Source organism: Canis lupus, chromosome 16 (assembly GCF_003254725.2).
Source record: "Canis lupus dingo isolate Sandy chromosome 16, ASM325472v2, whole genome shotgun sequence".
Lineage (NCBI taxonomy): Eukaryota > Metazoa > Chordata > Mammalia > Carnivora > Canidae > Canis > Canis lupus.
In genome coordinates, this window is record NC_064258.1 from 9541071 (window position 1) to 9563515 (window position 22445).

General features: G+C 39.8%; 1 protein-coding gene across 3 annotated transcripts in view; it reads right to left on the reverse strand.

The window, feature by feature from the left end:
- TTC26 (tetratricopeptide repeat domain 26) overlaps positions 1-21978 on the reverse strand; it is a 52695-nt gene extending 30717 nt beyond the window's left edge. Inside the window, exons 1-7 of one of the 3 annotated variants that reach the window (XM_025433858.3) lie at positions 21698-21924; positions 20746-20883; positions 17140-17232; positions 14846-14960; positions 12948-12997; positions 5256-5401; positions 4146-4317 (exon numbers count right to left, since the gene is read on the reverse strand). In XM_025433858.3, coding sequence (XP_025289643.1) covers positions 4146-4317; positions 5256-5401; positions 12948-12997; positions 14846-14960; positions 17140-17232; positions 20746-20883; positions 21698-21700 — 717 coding nt within the window. In that variant the 5' untranslated portion in view covers positions 21701-21924. Of the gene's footprint in view, positions 1-4145; positions 4318-5255; positions 5402-12947; positions 12998-13154; positions 13257-14845; positions 14961-17139; positions 17233-20745; positions 20884-21697 lie in introns of those variants that run through there. The other 2 variants (XM_025433859.3, XM_035699954.2) reach the window with 2 other exon arrangements.
- Positions 21979-22445: the final 467 nt, after the last annotated feature.

Genomic DNA, 22445 nt, shown 5'->3' on the forward strand with positions numbered 1-22445 from the left:
CTTCTCCCTCTGCCTGTGTCTCTGCCTCTCTCTCTGTGTCTCTCATAAATTAATAAACAAAATCTTTAAAAAAAATAGAGATTTTATTTATTTGACAGAGAGATAGAGAAGGTCAGAGAGCACAAGTGGGGGTAAGGGCAGAGGGAGAAGCAGATTTCCTGTGGAGCAAGTAGCTGGATGCTGGGCTTGATCCCAGGACCCTGGGACTAAGACCTGACCCGCAGGCAGACAAGTTAATTGAAGGAGCCACCCAGGTGCCTCAACAATAAGGCTTTTAACCAGGGCGCCTGGCTGGTTCAGTCAGAAGAGCATGTGGCTCTTGATCTCCAGGTCATGAGTTCAAGCTCCACACGGGGAGAAGAGATTAAATATTTTTTTAAAATAAACAAAAAAAGGGATGTCTGGGTAGCTCAGCGGTTTAGCATCTGCCTTCAGCCCAGGGCATGATCCTGGAGTCCCGGGATCGAGTCCCACATCAGGCTATCTGCATGGAGCCTGCTTCTCCCTCTCCCTGTGTCTCTGCCTCTCTCTTTCTCTGTGTCTCTCATGAATAAGTAAATAAAATCTTTAAAAAAATAATAAATAAACAAAAAAAGAAGATAATACCAGTGAATATGATCTTGGGCCGGAAATCATCTTAAACAAGACACAGAAAGCATCAAACATAAAGGAAAAGATAGATAGCTTTGACAATATTTCTGCCTGCAAAACCTGTGATAATTGTGAATATTTACTGAAAGTTTACTATGTACATCAAATTAGGGACTTTACATATGTTGTATCATTTAATCTTCACAGCAATTTATAATAAGTCAGTCTATTACCTTCCTTATTTTGCAAATGATGCTTAAGGAGTTAAGGTAGTTCACCAAAAGCCACACAGCTACCGTGTGGAATTTAGGGTCTGATTTCAAAGCTCCTGCTCTTAATCACTATCGTAGAGGCTTTCCCAGTTTGGGGGGAAAAGTTCTTTTAACTCATTATCCTCTAAAATTAGCATTCTCCTTCCTTTCATCAGCATCTTATAGTCTTCATGATCTACTTATCATCTCTCTGCCATAGCCTTTATGACAAAACCCGATCCAAGCAATTACCACCCATTCCTCATCTCTGTCATCTAACTTCAACTCCCAATAATAACGATAATACTAATCAGACTGGTAAATCCTAGTTATGAAATCCAATGACTTTTTCTCAATCTTCATTTTATTGACCTCTTTTAAACTTTCTCCTTCTTTAAACACAAGTCTCCCTTAATTTCTTAGTCATACTAAGACTCATTCAACCAACGCTTAGTTGACATCAACTCTGTGTGTACATTATGCCAGGTACCAGATACTCATGTCAAAAGACACAGTATCAATCCTCAATAAACTTGTCTACGTGAAAGATAATCAGGCAATTATCAAATATATATACATATATATGTATACATATATAAATCCATCTATTTATATACATATAATCACATATAAGAGAATAGAAGAAAGTACCCCTAAATTTACAGTTAAGTATATAGGCTTTAGACTCAGATAAACAAGTCAGATAGAGATCTGAATTTGTCACATGTTAGTTGTAAAACTTTGGGCAAGTTATTTAAAGTACTTCAAAAATTCAGTGAATCATTACAGATTATGTCATGCTTACTACAGAAGAGCAGAATGCTATTCGTGTTTGTGAAGAGAATGAACCATAGAATGCTGAGCCTATTATACAAATTACTAGAGGAATGTGTGATTTTTAAGTGGTTTAATAAAACTATCAGCAAACACAAACTATATTCTACAGCTAACAACCGTCCCCTCAAAAAAAGGCTTGTCAGGGTACATTTGACATAGTCGTCTACTGCTTGAATACATTATAAAATTAATATGTAAACTACAGGGATGCCTGGGTGGTTCAGTGGTTGGGCGTCTACCTTCGGCTCAGGGTGTGATTCTGGGGTCCTGGGATCGACTCCCACATTGGGCTCGCTGCATGGAGCCTGCTTCTCCCTCTGCCAGTGTCTCTGCCTCTCTCTCTGTGTCTCTCATGAATAGATAAATAAAATCTTTAAAAAAAAAAAACAGTAATATGGGGATCCCTGGGTGGCTCAGCGGTTTAGCGCCTGCCTTTGGCCCAGGGCGCGATCCTGAAGTCCCGGGATCGAGTCCCGCGTTGGGCTCCTGGCATGGAGCCTGCTTCTCCCTCTGCCTGTGTCTCTGCCTCTCTCTCTCTCTCTCTCTCTGTCTATCATAAATCAATCAATCAATCAATCAATCAATAAATCTTAAAAAAACAGTAATATGTAAACTACACACACATAATTTCAAATGAAAAACCGTGTCTTTTGGGGGATAGGAAATGCAGTGTGGTGCCTCCTGATTTGCATCATGCTAGAGAATATCAGTTAAGTATGCTACCCATACCACACTATGGAAAGAACACGTGCAGACAAAATGTCAACATCGAATAGACTGGAAAAACCTGGCAAAGTCCCCAAGATTAACTCAAGGTAGAAAGGCAAGAATGTATTTCTTTTATTTGCTCTTACCACAGGCCAAAAACTCTGAAGAGATCAAATTGCAAACCAGTTTACTATTGAACTGCTGATGCTAGAAACCAGCCAACTGGGCAGACTCCAGGGACTCTTTAGTTGAAGTAAGTACACCCAGGAATGTGTTGTAGATAACATATAAATGGACTGCTCAATTGCACGCTAAGCAATTGAAGTGGCTGGCATTTGTACGGCCACAACAGATCACTTTTATTGACATAAGCCACAAAAAGTGAATCTGGGCCTATGATAAGGACACATGCTTTCCACTCTGCCCCTCTTTCACAATTACTAAATACTGTTTCACTCAGGAGCTGAGTCTGCTGTCAGCTAAAGTATGGCAATAATGTCCCTTGCTATTAAATTTTCACAGTGAATTTTGCCTTGATGGAGTTAATTTGTTGATTTCAGTTCCTTTCCCTCCTCCTTCAGGGGCACGATGCCAGCTAGAACCGCTTTTTGGGCAAGGGTAGGATTTTAAAATTTTGACACATGCACAAACATTACATTTGAATTTTGGTGGCTTCTGACATCAACTAAAGTAATGGTTGAGAAAGTAATTTCCAAGCATGGTGCCCCTCACACAGTTAACTTAACAATAACCTGTATAGGGGCATCTGGCTGGCCTAGTTGGAAAAGTGTGCAAGTCTTGATCTCAGGGTTTTAAGACTGAGCCCCATGGTAGGTATAGAGATTACTTTAAAAACTAAAGTCTTTTTAAAAAAATCACCTGCTTATTATATAAATAAATATCTGTAAATAGATATGGTATAGAACATGTCCTCTTTTTTTCTCTCTCTGTATATGTGTGTGAGTGTGTAGTGAAAAATAAAAGAGGGTCCCACGTATGGGATAAAGAGAATTTATCCACAGGATTGTCAGGGAAACTAAATAATAGATACAAAGCATTCTGCAAAGTACCTAGAAGTTAGGTAATTTCTAAATATTTATAAAATGTTTACCACTAATGCCTTTAAAAGAGATGCTAACTTATAACAAACAGAATAAGGCATTCCAGGAAATGAGAATGTCATAAGCTATGATAGTAGGAGAGCATGGTGTGTGGAACAATGTTGGTGGCTAGACTGGAAAGGACAAGGCTAGAGGCAGGGAAATTATTTAAAGAACCGAAATAAGAGATGTACCCAGACTAGAGCAGTGGTAGAGGAGAAGGGACAGATCAAAGAAATATCTAGGACGTAGAACTTAATAGGAACTGGTAGGTGATTACATAGAGGGGGAGAGTGAAGAAAAAGACTGATGGAAATCCTAGGTTTATGACGTGATTTACATGCTGGTGACAATAAACCACAGAGCCACAAACCTATTTTAGAGGAAGAAGCAGAACTGTTCAGTTTCGACATAAATTTAAGTTAATGTAAAGCATCTAGGTAAAGATCATCTACAATACATTAGACACACAGAATTCAAAAGTCACCATTTTTTTAGAATATCCAATCAATATAAATAGTTGATTCTCATAGAATCACCTTAGCAATAACAAAGGGATATTATATTAATCAGGAATTACAGATAGTAGAGTCTTATGAATAACCCAGAAAGTATACGGTTATTCAAACTGGAATTAAAAACACATTTCCATCACTACCTCAGCTGCTTTGCCGTTGTAAAGGCGAAAATGATTACAGGCCTTAAGATTGAGTGCGATGGTGCTATCAGGAATTTGCTGAAGGTAAACTGCCAGAACTTCTTGAGACACATCATAGTAATCCAACTTGTAGTAACATAGGGCCACATAAACATTGAGGGCAAGGTATTCCCTATTAGATGAAAGAATTAAGGGTTAAAGTTTAAGTCTACTTCATAGTAAGATTGTCAAACTACAAAGACTTTTTTAATGGTTCAAATGGACAACCAGGTGAAGAGAACATGAATTTGCCTTTTGAAGAAAGAAGGCAAGATATCATCAGTGCAATATTTTTCTTTTGTATTGTAATATTTGGGTGTTTTAATTTAAGTAGAATGAGAGATGACAACTAAAGAAGAAAGGGAAGCATCCAACTCCTACTAATTCATGTTAAAAAGACTAACACATGCTATCACTGGGCAAAACTGTAAATAAGCGTACACCATACAGAGAACAGACACTCAAAGCAAACAGACTTGATGACTGAGAAGAAGAATGGGTGAGGTGCAGGTAAGCAAAAGAGGAGAAGGCAGGTAGATGAGATCTTTTTGGGAAGTGGAAGAGAGACCCAGTGGGCAGTGATAAAGTTGGAATCTTCATTCTTCAGAATGGTTTATTTCTAATTTTGTCAGCAAGTTCCCTTCAATCCAATACAATGCTGAAATGATACATTTAGATTATGCATTTTCAACAGGGGCCAGATCATCCCCAAGGGGTAAAAAAATCCTTATGAAAAAGTGAAAAATTGTACTCATTTTAAGTATAAAGCATAGATATACATTCAGTACATAAATGGACATACATTATATCTGTGGTTTTAAAATTTCATGAGAAAGTGATGGAGGCAGGAGGAGCCTAAAAGGGCTCCTTGGAAGGATGATAGTGAAATAAAAGTGGAGAAATCCTGATCTGGAGAATATGGAGTTCTTAATCTGACTACATTATTAGCTAAATGGATTTGAACACATGGTGATTAGATTGGAAGGACACTAGGTCCTCAGCCCAAACAGTTACAGAAAAAGCTAACAAAATGAGATTGTGAGTTTTCAATAGACATGGAAAGACACAGACCTGTTATCTAGCAGTATTCGCTTATAAATATCAATAGCTTCTTGGTAATGAGATCGCATATAGTGGATTGAGGCCAAACTGAGTTGATCTTCTGTGATATCTTGAAGATTCTGATGAAAGTTCATCAACTTCTTCTCATCATTAAACTAAAATTGTCAAAGGGAAGAAGACATGTAAAGATTATACTAGAGTACAGTTAATCAACACCTATGGTACAGAGATTTTAATTCCTGGCCCTCCAGCCATCTTGTCTCTTAGTTCTCCCTCTTTCTCTTCAGTTCCTTATCTTCTTCTCCTCTGTCTCTCCTTCAAAAAAAAGGATGAAAACAGCCTGTGGAGGCATAGCCTTGACAGTGGAAAGCCTTTGAGACATAATTATATTAATTATTTGACCCCTCCTTCATCTTCTTCCTTTCCTTTTTTCCCCTGTGTTATCATTTTTATATCCTGTTTCATAGTAAGGTAGAAAATGTTAAAGTATGTGAAGAGAGAGACACCTGGGGGGCTCAGTGTGTTGAATGTCCGGCTCTAGATTTCAGCTCAGGTCATGATCTCAGGGTCATGGGATCAAGCCCTGCATTGGACTCTGCTCACCGGGGAGTCTGCTTCTCTCCTTCTCCCTCTCCGTGGGTCTTTCTCCCCAACCCTCACTTGCTCTCTTTCTCTCTCTCTCAATGAATAAATAAATCTTTAAAAATGTTTTTTAAAAAGTATGTAAAGAGATATAATAGACAAATATTAAACAAAAGGGAGTGGTGTAGCTATACAAATATGACAAAGTAGACTTTATGTGGAGAGGAATTTTCAGAGATAAAGAGAGACATTTTATAATGATGTTTCAATCCACTGGAAGGACAGAACAATTCTAAACTTGTAAGTACTTTATGTTAGAGTCTGAAAAACATGTAACACAAAAACTGAAAGAACTAAATAGAGATGGATAATTATACTGTGAAATTTTTAAATGTGCTAAGAATAATTATTTTCATATAATGGCTATGGATGATTTGATAAACTTTTAGTAAAATAATTTAGCAATATCAATTAAAAACTTTATTTTTTTAAAAAAGATTTATTTATTTATTTATTTATTTATTTATTTATTTATTTATTTGAGAGAGAGAGAGAGAGAGAATACATGCCTGCAAGTGGGGAGAGGGGCAGAGGGACAGGGAGAGAGAGACTCCCAAGCAGGCTCCATGCTGAGTGCAGAGCCCAATGTGGGGCTTGATTCCATCATCCTGAGTTCATGACCTGAGTGGAAATCAAGAGTTAGATGCCTAACTGAATAAGCCATCCAGATGACCTGCCAATTAAAGCCTTTAAAGTTGTTCAAATTCAATAACTCACTAAGCCCATTCCTAGGTTGTTCAGAATAACATTTTTATAATTAAAATTAAAACAATCTAAATGGGATTGATTCTTCTTTTTTTTTTTTAATTTTTATTTATTTATGATAGTCACACACAGAGAGAGAGAGAGGCAGAGACATAGGCAGAGGGAGAAGCAGGCTCCATGCACCGGGAGCCCGAAGTGGGATTCGATCCCCGGTCTCCAGGATCGTGCCCTGGGCCAAAGGCAGGCGCTAAACTGCTGCGCCACCCAGGGATCCCCTGGGATTGATTCTTTGACTTCTCTTTCTACTTTATTGGTGTATACATCTATTGAAATGATCATATGGTTCTTATCCTTTCCTTTACTAATTAATGTGGTGTATCACATTGATTAACTTGTGAAAACTGAACTGCCCTTGCAGCCCAAAAGATAAATCCCACTTAATCATGGTGAATGATTCTTTAAATGTACTATTGGATTTGGTTTGCTAATATTTTATCGAGAATTTCTGCATCCATGTTCATCAGGGATATTGGCCTGTAGTTCTCTTTTTTAGTGGAGTCTATCTGGTTTTGGTATCAGGGTAATGCTGGCCTCATAAAATAAAATTAACAACACAAGAAACAACAGGTATTAGCAAGGACATGGAGAAAAAGGAACGAACCCTCTGCACTGTGGGTGGGAATGCAAACTGGTGCAGCCACTCCGGAAAACAGTATGGAGGTTCCTCAAAATGGTAAAAATAGAACTATCCTAGATCCAGCAACGGCACTACCAGGTATTTAACCAAAGGATACAAAAATACAAAGGATACAAAAATAATAATTCAAAGGGAGGGGATCCCTGGGTGGCTTGGCGGTTTAGCACCTGCCTTTGGCCCAGGGCGCGATCCTGGGGACCCGGGATCGAGTCTCGCGTCGGGCTCCCGGCATGGAGCCTGCTTCTCTCTCTGCCTGTGTCTCTGCCTTTCTCTATGTCTATCATGAATAAATAAATAAAATATTTTTAAAAAAATAATTCAAAGGGATACATACTCTGATGTTTATAGCAGCATTATTTACAATAGCCAAATTATGGAAAGAGCCCAAATGTCCATCAACTGATAAATGGATAAAGAAGAGGTGGTGCATATTTATATATGTTATACATATATAGATGGATATATATGCGTGTATATGCACAATGGAATATAACTCAGCCATAGAAAAGAATGAAATTTTGCCATTTGGGGCAAGGCAACATGGATGGATCTAGAAAGTGTAATGCCAAGTAAGATATCAGTTAGAGAAAGACAAATACCATATGACTTCACTCATATGTGGAATTTAAGAAAAAAAAACAGGGACACCTGGGGGGCTCAGTGCTTGAGTGTCTGCCTTTGGCTCAGGGTGTGATCCTAGGGTCCTGGGATTAAGCCCACATCAGGCTCCCCACAGGGAGCCTACTTCTCTCTCTGCCTATGTCTCTGCCTCTCTCTCTCTGTGTCTCTCATGAATAAATAAAATCTTAAAAAAAAAAAAAAAAAGAAGAAGAGAAACAAAACAAATGAGCCATAGGGAAAAGAAGAGAGGGACAGGCAAACCAAGAAACAGACCCTTAATGATGGTACCAGAGGGGAGGTGGGTGGGAGGGATGGATTAAATATGGTATGGGGATTAGGAATGCATTTGTGATGATCACCGGGTGTTGTGTATAACTATTAAAAAAATTAAAGATAAATATATACATATAATCTAAAAGTCAAATAACTAGGAAACATGCATACAATGAAATATTATAAAAACTATTTTAAAAAGTCATAGTCTTAAAGACTAGTGACTTGGGGATATGCTCATTGTATACAGATAAGTAAAAAATAAAAGCAGAATACAAAAATGTATATTCAGCATGTCTCATCATGCAAAACAAAAAATAAAATATAAATATGCATATAAAAATAATTATCTTGGGATCCCTGGGTGGCGCAGCGGTTTGGCGCCTGCCTTTGGCCTAGGGCGCGATCCTGGAGACCCAGGATCGAATCCCACGTCGGGCTCCCGGTGCATGGAGCCTGCTTCTCCCTCTGCCTATGTCTCTGCCTCTCTCTCTCTCTCTCTCTGACTATCATAAATAAATAAAAAAAAAATTAAAAAAAAATAATTATCTTTATTAATTTGAGAGAGAGAGAAAGAAAAAAAAGAGAACACAAGCAGGGGGAGGGACAGAGGGAGAGGGAGAAGCAGACTCCCCACTGAGCAAGGAGCTTGACTCAGGGCTCCATCCCAGGATCTTGAGAACATGACCTGAGCCCAAGTCAGATGCTTAACTGACTGAGCCACCCAGGTATCCCAGGGCAGTTCTATTTGTAACACTTTAAAGAACTTCCATATCCTTCTCCAGAGCACCTGCACCAGTTTGTGTTTCTACCAATAGTGCAAGAGGGTTCCCCTTTGTCTTTATTCTCACCAACACCTGTTGTTTCTTGTGTTGTTAATTTTAGCCATCCTGACAGGTGTGAGATAGTATCACATCATGGTTTTGATTTGTATTTCCCTGAAAATGAGTGATGTTGAGCATCTTTTCCTATGTCTGTTAGCCACCTGGATATCTTGTTTGGCTAAGTGTCTATTCATGTCTTCTGCCCATTTCTTAATTTTTTAGGTGTTGAGTTTGATAAGTTCTTTGTAGATTTTGGATACTAACCCTTTACCAGATATTGTCGTTTGCAAATATATTCTCCCATCCTGTAGGCTGCCTTTTAGTTTTGTTGTTTCCTTTGTTGTGCAGAAGCTTTTTATCTTGATGAAGTCCCAATAGTTCATTTTGGCTTTTGTTTTCCTTGCCTCAGGAGACATGTCTAGTAAGAAGTTGCTACAGCTGACGTCAAAAAGATTGCTGCCTGTGTTCTCTTCTAGGATTTTTTTTTTATAAATTTTTATTTATTTATGATAGTCTCACAGAGAGAGAGAGAGGCAGAGACACAGGCAGAGGGAGAAGCAGGCTCCATGCACCGGGAGCCCGACGTGGGATTCGATCCCAGGTCTCCAGGATCGCGCCCTGGGCCAAAGGCAGGCGCCAAACCGCTGCGCCACCCAGGGATCCCATGCGCCACCCAGGGATCCCTCTTCTAGGATTTTGATAGTTTCCTGTCTCACATTTAGGTCTTTCATTCATTTTAAATTTATTTTTGTACGTGTATGGCGTAAGAAAGTAGTCCAGTTTCATTTTGCATGTGGCTGTTCAGTTTTCCAAATACCATTTGTTTTGTTTTTTTTTAACTTTTTTTTAATTTTTTAATTTTTTAATTTTTAGATTTTATTTATTTATTTATTGAGAGAGAGAGAGAGAGAGAAAGAGAGAGAGAATGGCTGGGACACAGGCAGAGGGAGAAGCAGGCTCCATGCAGGGAACCTGACATGGGACTCGATCCCGGATCTCCAGGATCACACCCCAGGCTGCAGGCAGCGCTAAACCACTGCGCCACAGGGGCTGCCCTCGAATACCATTTGGAGATAATGTCTTTTTTTCCATTGGCTATTCTTTCCTGCTTTGATGAAGATTAATTGACTATATAGTTGTGGATCTATTTCTGGATTCTCTATTCTGTTCCACTGATCTACGTCCCCGTTTTTGTGCCAGTACTGTACTGTCTTGAGCACTATACTTTTGTAATATAGTTTGAAATCCAAAATCATGATGCCTCCAGTTTTGTTTTTCTTTTTCAGAATTGCTTTGGCTATTCGGGGTCTTTTGTGGTTCCATACAAATTATTCCAGCTCTGTGAAAAATGCTAGTGGTATTTTGATGGGGATTGCATTAAGTGTGTAGATTGCTTTGGGTAGTATAGACACTTGAACAATGTTTGTTCATGGAATGCTTTTCCATTTCTTTGTGTCCTCTTTAATTTCTTTCATAGGTGTTCTATACTTTTCAGAGTGTAGATCTTTTATTTCTTTAGTTAGATTTATTCCTAGATATATTATGATTTTTGATGCAATTGTAAATGGGATCAATTCCTTGATTTCTTTTTCTGCTGCTTTGTTGGTGGTGTATAGAAATGCAACAGATTTCTGCACATTGATTTTTTTTTAAAGATTTTTTTATTTATTCATGAGAGACACAGAGAGAGGCAGAGACATAGGCAGAGGGAGAGCCCAATGTGGGACTTGATCTCAGAACCCTGGGATCACACCCTGAGCCAAAGGCAGACACTTAACCACTGGGCCACCCAGGCATCCCCTCTGCACATTAATTTTATATCCTGCGACTTTGCTGAATTCATGTATTAGTTCTAGCAATTGTTTGGTGGAGTTTTTCAGGTTTTTTACAGAATATCATGTTGTCTACAAATAGTGAAAGTTTGACTTCTTCCTTGCCAGTTTAGATGCCTTTTATTTCTTTTTGTTGTCTGATTGCTGAGGCTAAGACTTCCAATACCATGTTTATTAGTAATTGTTAGAGTCGACATCCTTGTCTTGTTCCTGACCACAGGGGAAAGGCTCTCAGTTTTTCCCCACTGAGGATAATATTAGCTGTGGGTCTTTTGTATATGGCTTTTATTGATGTTGAGGTCCATCTATCTCTACTTCGGGTTTTTATTAGGAAAAGATAAAAAAAAAAAAAAAAAAAGGAAAAGATGCTGTAGGGCAACCTGGGTGGCTCAGCGGTTTGGTGCCACCTTCAGCCCAGGGTGTGATCCTGGAGACCTGGGATCGAGTCCTACATCGGGCTCCCTGCATGGAGCCTGCTTCTCCCTCTGCCTGTGTCTCTGCCTTTCTCTCTCTCTGTGTCTCTCATGAATAAATAAATAAATAAAATCTTAAAAAAGAAAGATGCTGTATTTTGTCAAATGCTTTTTCTGCATCTATTGACAGGATCATATGTTTTTTATCCTTTCTTTTATTAATATGGTATATCACATTGATTGATTTGCAAATATTGAATCACCCTGCAGCCCAGGAATAAATCCCATTTGATTGCAGTGAATAATTCTTTTAATGTACTGTTGAATTTGATTTGCTATTATTTTATTGAGAATTTTTGCATCCATGTTCATCAGGGATATTGCCCTGTAATTCTACTTTTTAGTGGGTATAGATGTTACTTCCTTCTTCAATTTTTGCTTACTTATATTTTAATATAATTAATATGTAACCTCTATAATGTGGAAAATTATTTTTAAAAACCATTTTATGATGATGATTGAAATTATTGCTATATAAAAAAAAAAAAAGAAAAAAAGAAATTATTGCTGTAAGGCAACGGTACCTGGCTGGCTCAGTAGGTAGATAGTGACTCTTGATCTTGGGGTTGTGAGTTTGAGTCCCATGTTGGGTGTAGAGGTTACTTAAATGAATAAATAAAAACTTTTTAAAAAGGGGCAGCTGGGTGGCTCAGTCAGTTAAGCACCCAACTCTTGATTTCAGCTCAGGTCATGACCTTACGGTTGTGATATTGAGCCCCACATCAGGCTCCACACTAGGTATGAAACCTGCTTAAGATTCTCTCTCTCGCTCTTCCTCTGCACCCCTCACTCTTGCATGCTCTGTCTTTCTCTCTCTCTCTCCCCCTCTCTCCTTTTAAAGATTTTATTTATTTATTTATTTATTTATTTATTTATTTGAGAGAGGGAGAGAGAGAAAGAGAGAGAGAGAGCGTGCACACACAAGCAGAGGGAGAGGCAGAGGGAAAGGGAGAAGCAGGCTCTCCACTGAGCAAGGAACCAGATGCAGGGCCCAATCCCAGGACCCCAGGATCATGACCCGAGCTGAAGGCAGACACTTAACTGACTGAGCCACCAAGTCATCCCTCTCCCTCTCTCTTAAAAAAACAAAACAAAACAAACCTTATTCCTCTAAGGCAATTTTGAAAAATGTGTATTTCTAGGAGTTAAGACAAAGCTTCTTTCAGTCTGCTTCCAAGAGACAATAGGATAGTTGAAAGAAACTGATCTTCAATGACTATTACTTTTAAGAAGAACAACAATTGGGCAGCCCAGGTGGCTCAGTGGTTTCGCATTGCCTTCGGCCCAGGGCCTGATCCTGGACACCCGGGATCGAGTCCCACATCGGGCTTCCTGTATGGAGCCTGCTTCTCCCTCTGCCTGTGTCTCTGCCTCTCTTTCTCTCTGTGTCTCTCATGAATAAATAAATAAAATCTTTAAACAAACAAACAAAAAGAACAACAATTTAACATCTCTTAACAGATTAGTAGTGTAAAAACACTAAGGGTGAAAAATCCTATAAAATTAATACCTATATTCTACTTGTTCTAGAACTATTATTAATAAGCATTTCTTATTTTTTTCACCATTGTTTTTAACAAGAAGGAAGAAAAAATATTTTCAAAACAAGAAGTGTGAAATGAGAACATAAATACCTTATGAGCCAAGTGGAAGAGGAGGCGGTTTTGAAGTCGGCTTTTTGGAGCTGAAAAAAAAAAGTTCAAGCTGCTTATTACTGTCTATGACACTTAGTCCCTTGCAAGAACGACAGGAGTGATACTCAGATAATCTTCTCAAATCTTTATCTATGTGATCCTAATCTGTCTCTACCATCATATATATCATTTTAGTCTGGTATCTACCTGCAGTGGCAGCAACAGCATCAGGAACCAGAAAAAAAAAAGTTCTGTTCTTCCCCAGCACTTGTTCTACTTGATTTCATCATGGTGACCCACAGCACAATGCCACACACACAGTTCCAGTACCAGCCCACAGCTGGGCTGTTCACACACTAACCAAACACTGGAAATAAACAGTTTTGTTTATCTCAATTCATGTAGAAATCCAGTGTCATTCAGCTGTTCTTCCAAGTATTCCTTGTCAATCCCTTCTAAAATCTCCTTTTCTACAATTATATGGCCATATTTTCTTAAATATTAGCCCAGTCTCTACTCCATGTATCTTCTAGCATGATAATCTGCCACACTGAAACAGTCAACCAAATGAAAAGGTAAACATCTTTCAAGTTCCAAATCCCCTTTTCACTGTTGAAGAATTTTCCTAAATCTAGATACCTAACCCTACGGTCTTTTTACAGAAAAAAATCATACTTCAAAGCATAAAAAAGAAAAAATTAAATGGAAAGATAGCTAGCTACCTTGATCACTTTCTATGTGTCTAACACTCTTTTAGGTACAGATAAAGTCTAGAAACATGAGATAAATAATAACTTAAAGGCTCGTATAACTAAATTAAGAAAAACGACATTAGTACACAGGAAATAGTTTGTGTAGTGATTAAGAAAGGCTTCAAGTTCCACAAGACCCATGAATCTGAGCTGGAATAGTTCCTAAATATGTATATATCAGTTAATTCTCTAAGAATTCTATCTTAGAATATATTCTTTCCTAACAAATTTCCTAACAAACATCCCCTTGGCCAGTTTCTCTACATTTCTTTGAATTTAATCTGATTCATACTCTCATTATTTTTATCTTTCCTCCCCTGTTTTTCTTTGTCCTATTCTTACTTGCAGGTTGATGTCCAGTTTTTCTTAGACAGCTGTCAGGACAAATAAAGCAAATAAAAATAAGTCTGAATTCTCAAGTGGAAATTACTTGGCTTTTCACTCAGAAGCAGGGAAAACAGCTATAAAATCCATATTGATAGGGCTTAGACAAGTATCCTCAGCTCCTACAACAGCATGAATATCCTACCATGAGGGGGCCTAAGAAAGATAACTTGCCCTTTTGCTTCTCTTACCCTGCTTGTCTGCTATAGGTAGGGTGGGGAGAGGAAGCAGCATAGAGATTAACTCTCTCTTTAAAGTTGCTTAGATTCAGGGATCCCTGGGTGGCTCAGCAGTTTGGCAGCTGCCTTTGGCCCAGGGTGTGATCCTGGAGTCCCGGGATCGAGTCCCATATCAGGCTCCCTGCATGGCGCCTGCTTCTCCCTCTGCCTGTGCCTCTGCCTCTTTCTCTCTCTCTCTCTCTCTGTGTCTCTCATGAATAAATAAATAAAATCTTTAAAAAAATAAAATAAATAAAGTTGCTTAGATTCAATGTTCTTTGAAGATTAAATCTATTGTTTAGTTTTCTTTTCTTTTTAAAGATTTTATTTTTAAGTAATCTCGACTCCCAACATGGGTCTTGAACTTACAACCCCAAGATCAAGAGTCACATGCTCTACTGACTGAGCCAGCCAGGTGCCCTATTTTTCAGTTTTCTAATTGTGCTTGGTTTCTCCATAGAAAAATGAATTAAATGTTTTAAAATCTCTAAAATAACTCATATCATTAGTGATGAGTACTAGATATTAAAAGGGGCCATTTTACCTTTAAATCCAGCTGCTTCAGCTTGTTTATACATTCCAAGAAAAAAGTAGGTACAGGCTAGGTTCACCCAGACTTCAGGATTGCAATTTTCCTCTTTTGTTGCGTTTTCATATTCCTGAAATATATATTAAGCAGGGATCTCATTTCGGCAGTAAAGCAACCGATGAGCCATTCTTCTATAATGGAATAGGATTTCTTACTGAGATTGGGCAACTTCACATTTAGGGAATCCTATATGCTCCTGAACTATTCTGTACCTGCAAGATTAAATACTGAAGCTATAGTTCAATCCTATTGTCCCCCAAGGGGGACAGTTGTCCACCTAATTAAAAAAAAATTTTTTTTAAGACTTATTTATTTGAGAGAGAGGGCATGGGCCCATTCATGTGCAGGAGGAGGGGCAAAGGAAGAAGAGAATCTTAAGTAGATGGCCTGCTGAGCATGGAGCTGGAGGCAGGGCTAGACCTCATGACCTGAGTCAAAACCAAGAGTCAGACACCGACTGCACTGCCCAGGCATCCCTGTTTTCCACATAATCTTAAACTTTTTTTTTTCCTTTTGAACAATGATATGGGCTAACAAACTACAGAAATGAAAAGTAACTAAGGGATCCCTGGGTGGCGCAGCGGTTTGGCGCCTGCCTTTGGCCCCAGGCCCGATCCTGGAGACCCGGGATCGAATCCCACGTCGGGCTCCCGGTGCATGGAGCCTGCTTCTCCCTCTGCCTATGTCTCTGCCTCTCTCTCTCTGTGACTATCATAAATAAATAAAAATTAAAAAAAAAAAAGTAACTAAAATACTTTATTTTTGCTAACTTAAAAAAATAAAAGAAATGCATAGGTTCAGTTAACTTAATATTTGATAACCTTAATATACTACCAATACTATTTCATTCTAATTGTTTTCTGGCTTTACTTATTTGGCTTTACATTTTAAAAAGTCATTTTCTTTTTCTTTTTTTTTTAATTTTTATTTATTTATGATAGCCACACACAGAGAGAGAGAGAGGCAGAGACATAGGCAGAGGGAGAAGCAGGCTCCATGCACCGGGAGCCCGACGTGGGATTCGATCCCGGGTCTCCAGGATCGTGCCCTGGGCCAAAGGCAGGCGCTAAACCGCTGCACCACCCAGGGATCCCTAAAAAGTCATTTTCATGGCACCTGGGTGGCTCAGTCTGTTAAGTGTCTACCTTTGGCTCAGATAATGATCTCGGGATCCTGGGATCAAGCCCCACATCAGGCTCCCTGCTTCAGTGGGGAGCCTGCTTCTCCCTCTGTTCCTCTCCCCTGCTCATGCACTTGCACACACACACTCTCTCTCTCCATCTCAAATAAACAAAACAGTGTTTTTTAAAAAGGCATTTTCTTCCTGAAAAGAACACTTCCCGAGATTCATTTTGTCAACCATGTTTTCCACACACTCTATTTATCAGACTTTACCAGTTACCTTTGTTTCTTTTTCTTCCTATACTTGGGCTACTCTCTTTCCCCTCTATCTTTCACCAACATCAGCAGCCTCTAATCTGTCTGTTTCATACCTTCCTTCTGCCCTCACTGATTTTGTTGTTTTTGTCCTTTGTCATACCTCCTCATTACCTAATCTTGGACACTTTTGCCTGGTTATGCAGGTTTTATAAATATCCTTAGATTACATTTGGGGGTAAGGATATGTAGAAAATGTTCAAATAATTTCATTTATGCTTTAAAAACTGCTTGACAAAAGGCGACTAAAATTTTATCTAGATTCATAATCTTATAGGTTGCTCATTAGATAGGTGCTGTTTACAATGACCAAGAAAAACAATTTTTGAAATCCAACTTGCACAAATATAAAGATAATATAATCTTTCCTATGTCTAAAATTAGCCCAGCACAATAAAAGTAAACTTCTTTTGAGAAAAGCATCATGGCAATTTTATCAAAAGGATTTATTTCTCTTCTTCTAAAGATTTCCTTAAGAAATACTACTATAAATATTTTCAACAATCTCATTAGTATATACCTAAAAGCAAAGAATAAATTAGACATATATAAATATATATATATATATATTTTTAATTTATAGAAGATTTCTGAAGCAATACATCAAGCAAGAGCCAATGGTTGCCTCTGTTAACAAAGAAATAGGATTGGGGAAGGCAGACAGGTGATGTTTTTTCTTTTTACTTTCTTCCTTGTGTAGTGTTTAAATTTTACCAGAAGCATGTATTATTATAATACAAAGCTTAAAAAGTTTTTCAAAATCCTTATGTTATATATATATATATATATATTTTTTTTTTTTTTTTACTAACCTCCAAAGCTCTCTTGTAGTCACCCAGGTGAAAAGCACAGTATCCAATCCACAAATTAGTATCCTCTTCTTGTTCCCCAACATGACGTTTGAACTTCAATTTAAAATTTTATGAAAAAAAGGAAGGGTGGGAGAGAAGGATGGAGGGAAGAAAGAAGAAAAGAAAGAGAGAGGGAAAGAAAGGAAGGAAGAAAGAAAGAAAAACTTTTAATAAATTCTCTTTAAAAAACTGCTATGTTGGGGTGCCTGGCTGGCTTATTCAGTGGAGCTCTTGATCTCAGGGTTGAGTTCACACTCCACACTGGGTGTAGAGATTACTTTAAAAAAAATTAAAAACCAAACCATTATGTTAAGCTACTGATAAAAAATAGGAAATCACAAGTAACAGAAGCTAGACAATAGTGTTCAATTAAGCCTATACATAGGGAACTTAGTACAATTACTTTTTTTTTTTTTTTTAAGATTTTTATTTATTTATTTATTTTAAGGTAGACTCCAGGACTCCTTGGGTGGCTCAGCGGGCAGGCTCATCTGCCTTTGGCTCAGGGCATGATCCCAGAGTTCTGGGTGCTTCAGTGGTTGAGCAACTGCCTTTGGTTCAGGTCGCAGGCTGGGATCCTGGGATCTGTCCTGCATTGGGCTCCCCACAGGAAGCCTGCTTCTCCCTCTGCCTGTGTCTCTGCCTGTCTCTCTCTAAATGTGTCTCTCATGAATAAACAAATAAAATATTAAAAAAAAAAAAGTCAGAGGTTCAACTGACTGATCCTTCCAGGTGCCCCAGCACAATTACCTCCTAATTGTCATGGAAACATATTTACTTTTGAATGTTGCAACATCTAACAGAATATACATTTTATTTATTCCACTAAGCATCATCAAATGTTGGAACAATTAAGGCTACAGAACAACTGAAACATGCTCTAGTGAAACAATATATAACTGTATGATCATCTCAATTCCTTTCAATGTCAGGAATTAAAAGAATTTTAATATCTGCTTTATACATTATTCAAGAAAACTATAACACAGATAATTTCTTAGACATTCACAAGGTGAAAATTTCTAGTTCTCTTAATATTTCCAGTTGAAAGAAAATCATATATTTTCAAAATTTCACATTTGTTTCTCTGCATTTACTAACACCTTATTCCAGAAAGTATTTAAGAGTTATCCCACAACAATTCTGGGGGCTATTAAGGAACACGAGAATTATGTGAAGTATCTAATGCCATATAATTGAAGGTTACTGAGATGATGCAATGAACTCAAGGCCACCACAGCCAGGGGAGATAGAAGCAGGGACCACGACAGACCACGGACCCCATTACCTGTGTTCTCACCCTCCATGTTCTACTGCCTTCCAACTCACACTTCAAACCTGTCCCATTAGGGCACACATATATTTATTCATAGGTATGACCTTTCACTGAGAGTAAGCCTTTAAATCATTCCATTATTCTTGAATAGGCTTACCAGAGCCCACAGGAATTACCAATATTCAGAACACTAGCCTCATGTACGTCCACTGTGAAAAAATATTTATGAATGCCCCTGCCAACATTAGTCCTGTTTTGGAGGAAAGGAATGAGGCCTTGAAGGAGGAGTTTGAACTCCCATGGTAAGATGAGAGTTTTCCATTCTACAGGCTGATAAACCAAAAACATTGGGGAGAAAAATGAATAGGGAGCCACTGCATATTTATAGATCATTGTTACAGAACACTGGCTGCCTTGACTGTTACAAGATGAAGACATCCATTAATCCTTTCTGGTCTAGGACAAGAACTTACTCCTGTAGTTAATGCCCTAACATTAAAAATCTTTCTTTCACAAAATGCTGTGGATTTGAGAACAGTGCCTCAAGTCTGAAGAAATACTTATTTGAAGCCTCCCTAAATTTGCTCCAGAAATTGCCTGGAAGCACAAAAGAGCTCATGAGACCCTCTCCCTGCAAACCACAGCAGTTCTCATCCCCATATATCATGGTGCTTTGGCTGGCCATCTAAGAGTGTAAGCACAGAACAGAACCTCCTCAACAACTTAAAAGCAGTGTGGGATTCCATATAAGGAAAATGTGGTCATTGTCTTAAAGAAAGAAGAGAAACAAGAGACTGATAAAATATACCTACCACTCAGTCTATTGATTTGCAGAGCTAGAAAGGCTTTCTAAGCCAATTTCCCTACTTTAATGATGAGAAAGCTAACACCAAAAAAATCAAACAAGGTACTCAAGATCAGAGCTAGTGAGAAACAGGACTACTCATGGAAGACTAAGAAATATATGAAGCTAATTATAACAATTATTGTTGGGACACCTGGGTGGCTTAGCGGTTGGGGGTCTGCCTTTAGCTCAGGGTGTGATTCTGGAGTCCTGGGATCGAGTCCCACGTCGGGCTCCCTGCGTGGAGCCTGCTTCTCCCTCTGCCTGTGTCTCTGCCTCTCTCTCTGTGTCTCTCATGAATAAATAAATAAAATCTTTTAAAAAAAAAAAAACTTCATCTTTTCATTGTTTGGTGTGCCCCTTCATTTCTCCTATAACGTGTGATGCTCACAAGGCAGTTTCTCAAAGTATAGTGTCCTTGGACCACCTACATCAGAAGCACTTGGGCTACTCGTTAAAAATATAGGTTCCTGAGCACCACTATCGACTGATCTGTAAAGAATCAGAATCCCTAGGCAGGAATCCAGGAATATACATTTTAATAAGTACCCTAGGTGATACTGATGCATATTAAAAGTTGAGAACTAAAAAAAAAAAAAAAAAAAAAAAAAAAAAAAAAAAAAAAGTTGAGAACTACTGCCATAGAGATTTGAAGTATTCCCTGAACACACAGTAGTCTAGACAATAAGCATGAAGCATGATGGTATTTAAATGATCCAAATTTTATAATATATAATAAGAATAAATCAAAATTGGCCAGGGGTCAGGATAAACATTGTGTGAACTGATGCTATATTAAATGTTCCTCCAGGGGCGTCTGAGTGGCTCAGTGGTTGAGCATCTGCCTTTGGCTCAGGTTGTGATCCCGGGTCCCGGGCTTGAGTCCCGCATTACAATTCCCACAGGGGGCCTGCTTCTCCCTCTGCCTATGTCTCTGCCTCTCTCTGTGTTTCTCATGAATAAATAAGTAAAATCTAAATAAATAAATACATAAATGTCCCTCCATATTTTTAGCTGAATTCACCATCAGTGGGACTAGACATAATTAAGAGTATCCCTCAAGAAGTATATCGGGCAGCTCGAGTGGCTCAGCGGTTTAGCGCTGCCTTCAGCCCAGGGCATGATCCTGGAGACCCAGGATCCAGTCCCGCGTCAGGCTCCCTGCATGGGGCCTGCTTCTCCCTCTGCCTGTCTCTCTCTCTCTCTCTGTGTCTCTCATGAATAAATAAAATCTTAAAAAAAAAAAAAAGAAGTATATCTTCTTAGTTCATCTTTAATCAGGTATATTGTTAACATGGAATCTGCAACATATGCCTGACTAGATTTGCAGGAAGCCCCCCTACAGCACCCACCTGTTCCAACAGCATAGCAACCAGCATTCAACCAAGCATTCATCCACCAGCTCCTGGCATCCACCTCCTAAGAAGCAACCTTCTTTGGGCATTACCTCCAACAGGGTAATCGCTCCAGTGAAATCCCTTTGCGAAAGCAGCTCCTCCAGTTTCGGAATCTTCCTACCTTTCTTCTTTCTTTTGTCTGTGTGAGGCAGGTCCCCGCCTACAGCAGGTTTGGCCCTTGAAAGCATCTGTGAAGGAAGCAACAAAAACAGCTGTACATCCAATTCCAATGGTCAGCTTTATTTAAAAAAAAAATATTTTATTTATTCATGAGAGACACAGAGAGAGAGGTAAAGACACAAGCAGGCTCCCTGCAGGGAGCGTGATGAGGGACTCGATCCCGGGACCCCGGGGTCACGACCTGGGCTGAAGGCGCCTCTAGGATCAGTTTTTTTTTTTTTTTTAATGATAGTCACACACAGAGAGAGAGAGAGAGAGAGAGAGAGAGAGGCAGAGACATAGGCAGAGGGAGAAGCAGGCTCCATGCACCGGGAGCCCGACGTGGGATTCGATCTCGGGTCTCTGGGATGGCGCCCTGGGCCAAAGGCAGGCGCTAAACCGCTGCGCCACCCAGGGATCCCTAGGATCAGTTTTTAAACTCAGAGCATCAGCGTGTCAAATCCTTAACAACGAACCCAGGGAAGCCCATTCAAACTCTATACAACCCGTATTTCTCCAAAAGGGCCATCGCCCTGGACGTGAGCTGAACCCAACGGCTACTACATCTTCTCTGTCAATTCATTCGAGTGGGGACATCTCAGCCTTTCCTTGGCCTCTAACCATCCCGCGGGCAGCTCAGGGGCGGGGGTTGGGGGAGAAGCAGGGGAAGAAAGCCTGGAGGTGTTTACAGCTGCATCCCTGGCTCCCGAGAGAACCGGGGTAGCGCAGGGAGCTCCCCCTCCGCTCACACCCCTACGCTTAACCCACAGGCGTGCTGGGAACCTCCGATCTCCAGTCCTGGGATCTACTCAAAGTTCTCCCTCCCTGTTCAGAGCCACTCACCATCTTGGCGTTGGTTCTGTGAGCCCCTTCCCCGGACCGACAGCCGAGGCCCAGCCTCGGCGCCTCTCGGCATCCGCGCAGCTCTCTCCGTCTCCACAGCAACCCGCAGGGAAGGGGGGGCGGAGCCCGGTCCTTCGCTGAGAAGCGCTCTCGGGAGCACCGGTGCTCGCCGCTTTTTGGTTCCGTCTCCCTTCCGCCGCCGCAGGCGTGCAAGTTCTTTAGGAGGAGAGGCGTCGTCCTCTGCTGCGGGAGCGGAAGTTTCGTATCTCTGCTTACGGGTTTACTCTAAGGAAAAAAAAAAAAAACCACACCGAATCCCAGTGGCATTTGTTTTTCAAGTGCGAGTTTCCTGGGAAAGTGATTTTCACGGACCACTTCCGGTTTGGGCCGCGTTGGGCTCCATAGCAACCCGCGGCGCGGACTTGCACGTGATCCCGGGCCTCAGGTCTCCCCGAGGCTTAGCGGGAAAGCGCTGAGCCCAGGGAGTTGGCGTTTGCAGGCGGGAATTCACCAAAATACAGTTTCTTATTTACATAGGTAAACGTTATAAGGAACTGTAATAATTGCATGTTGATTGGGCGACTTAATTTATCTACTTGGCTCCCGAACTGAGTTACCACGGCTGCAGGGGGAGGATGAAAGCACCGCCCTGTGGAAATGTTGGAGCTGGAAGGAATCTTGAGGGACAATCGGTCCAATCGAGCGGAAGGAGGGTTCGTTTCACTTGGAGGTGGGCGGGGGGGGGGGG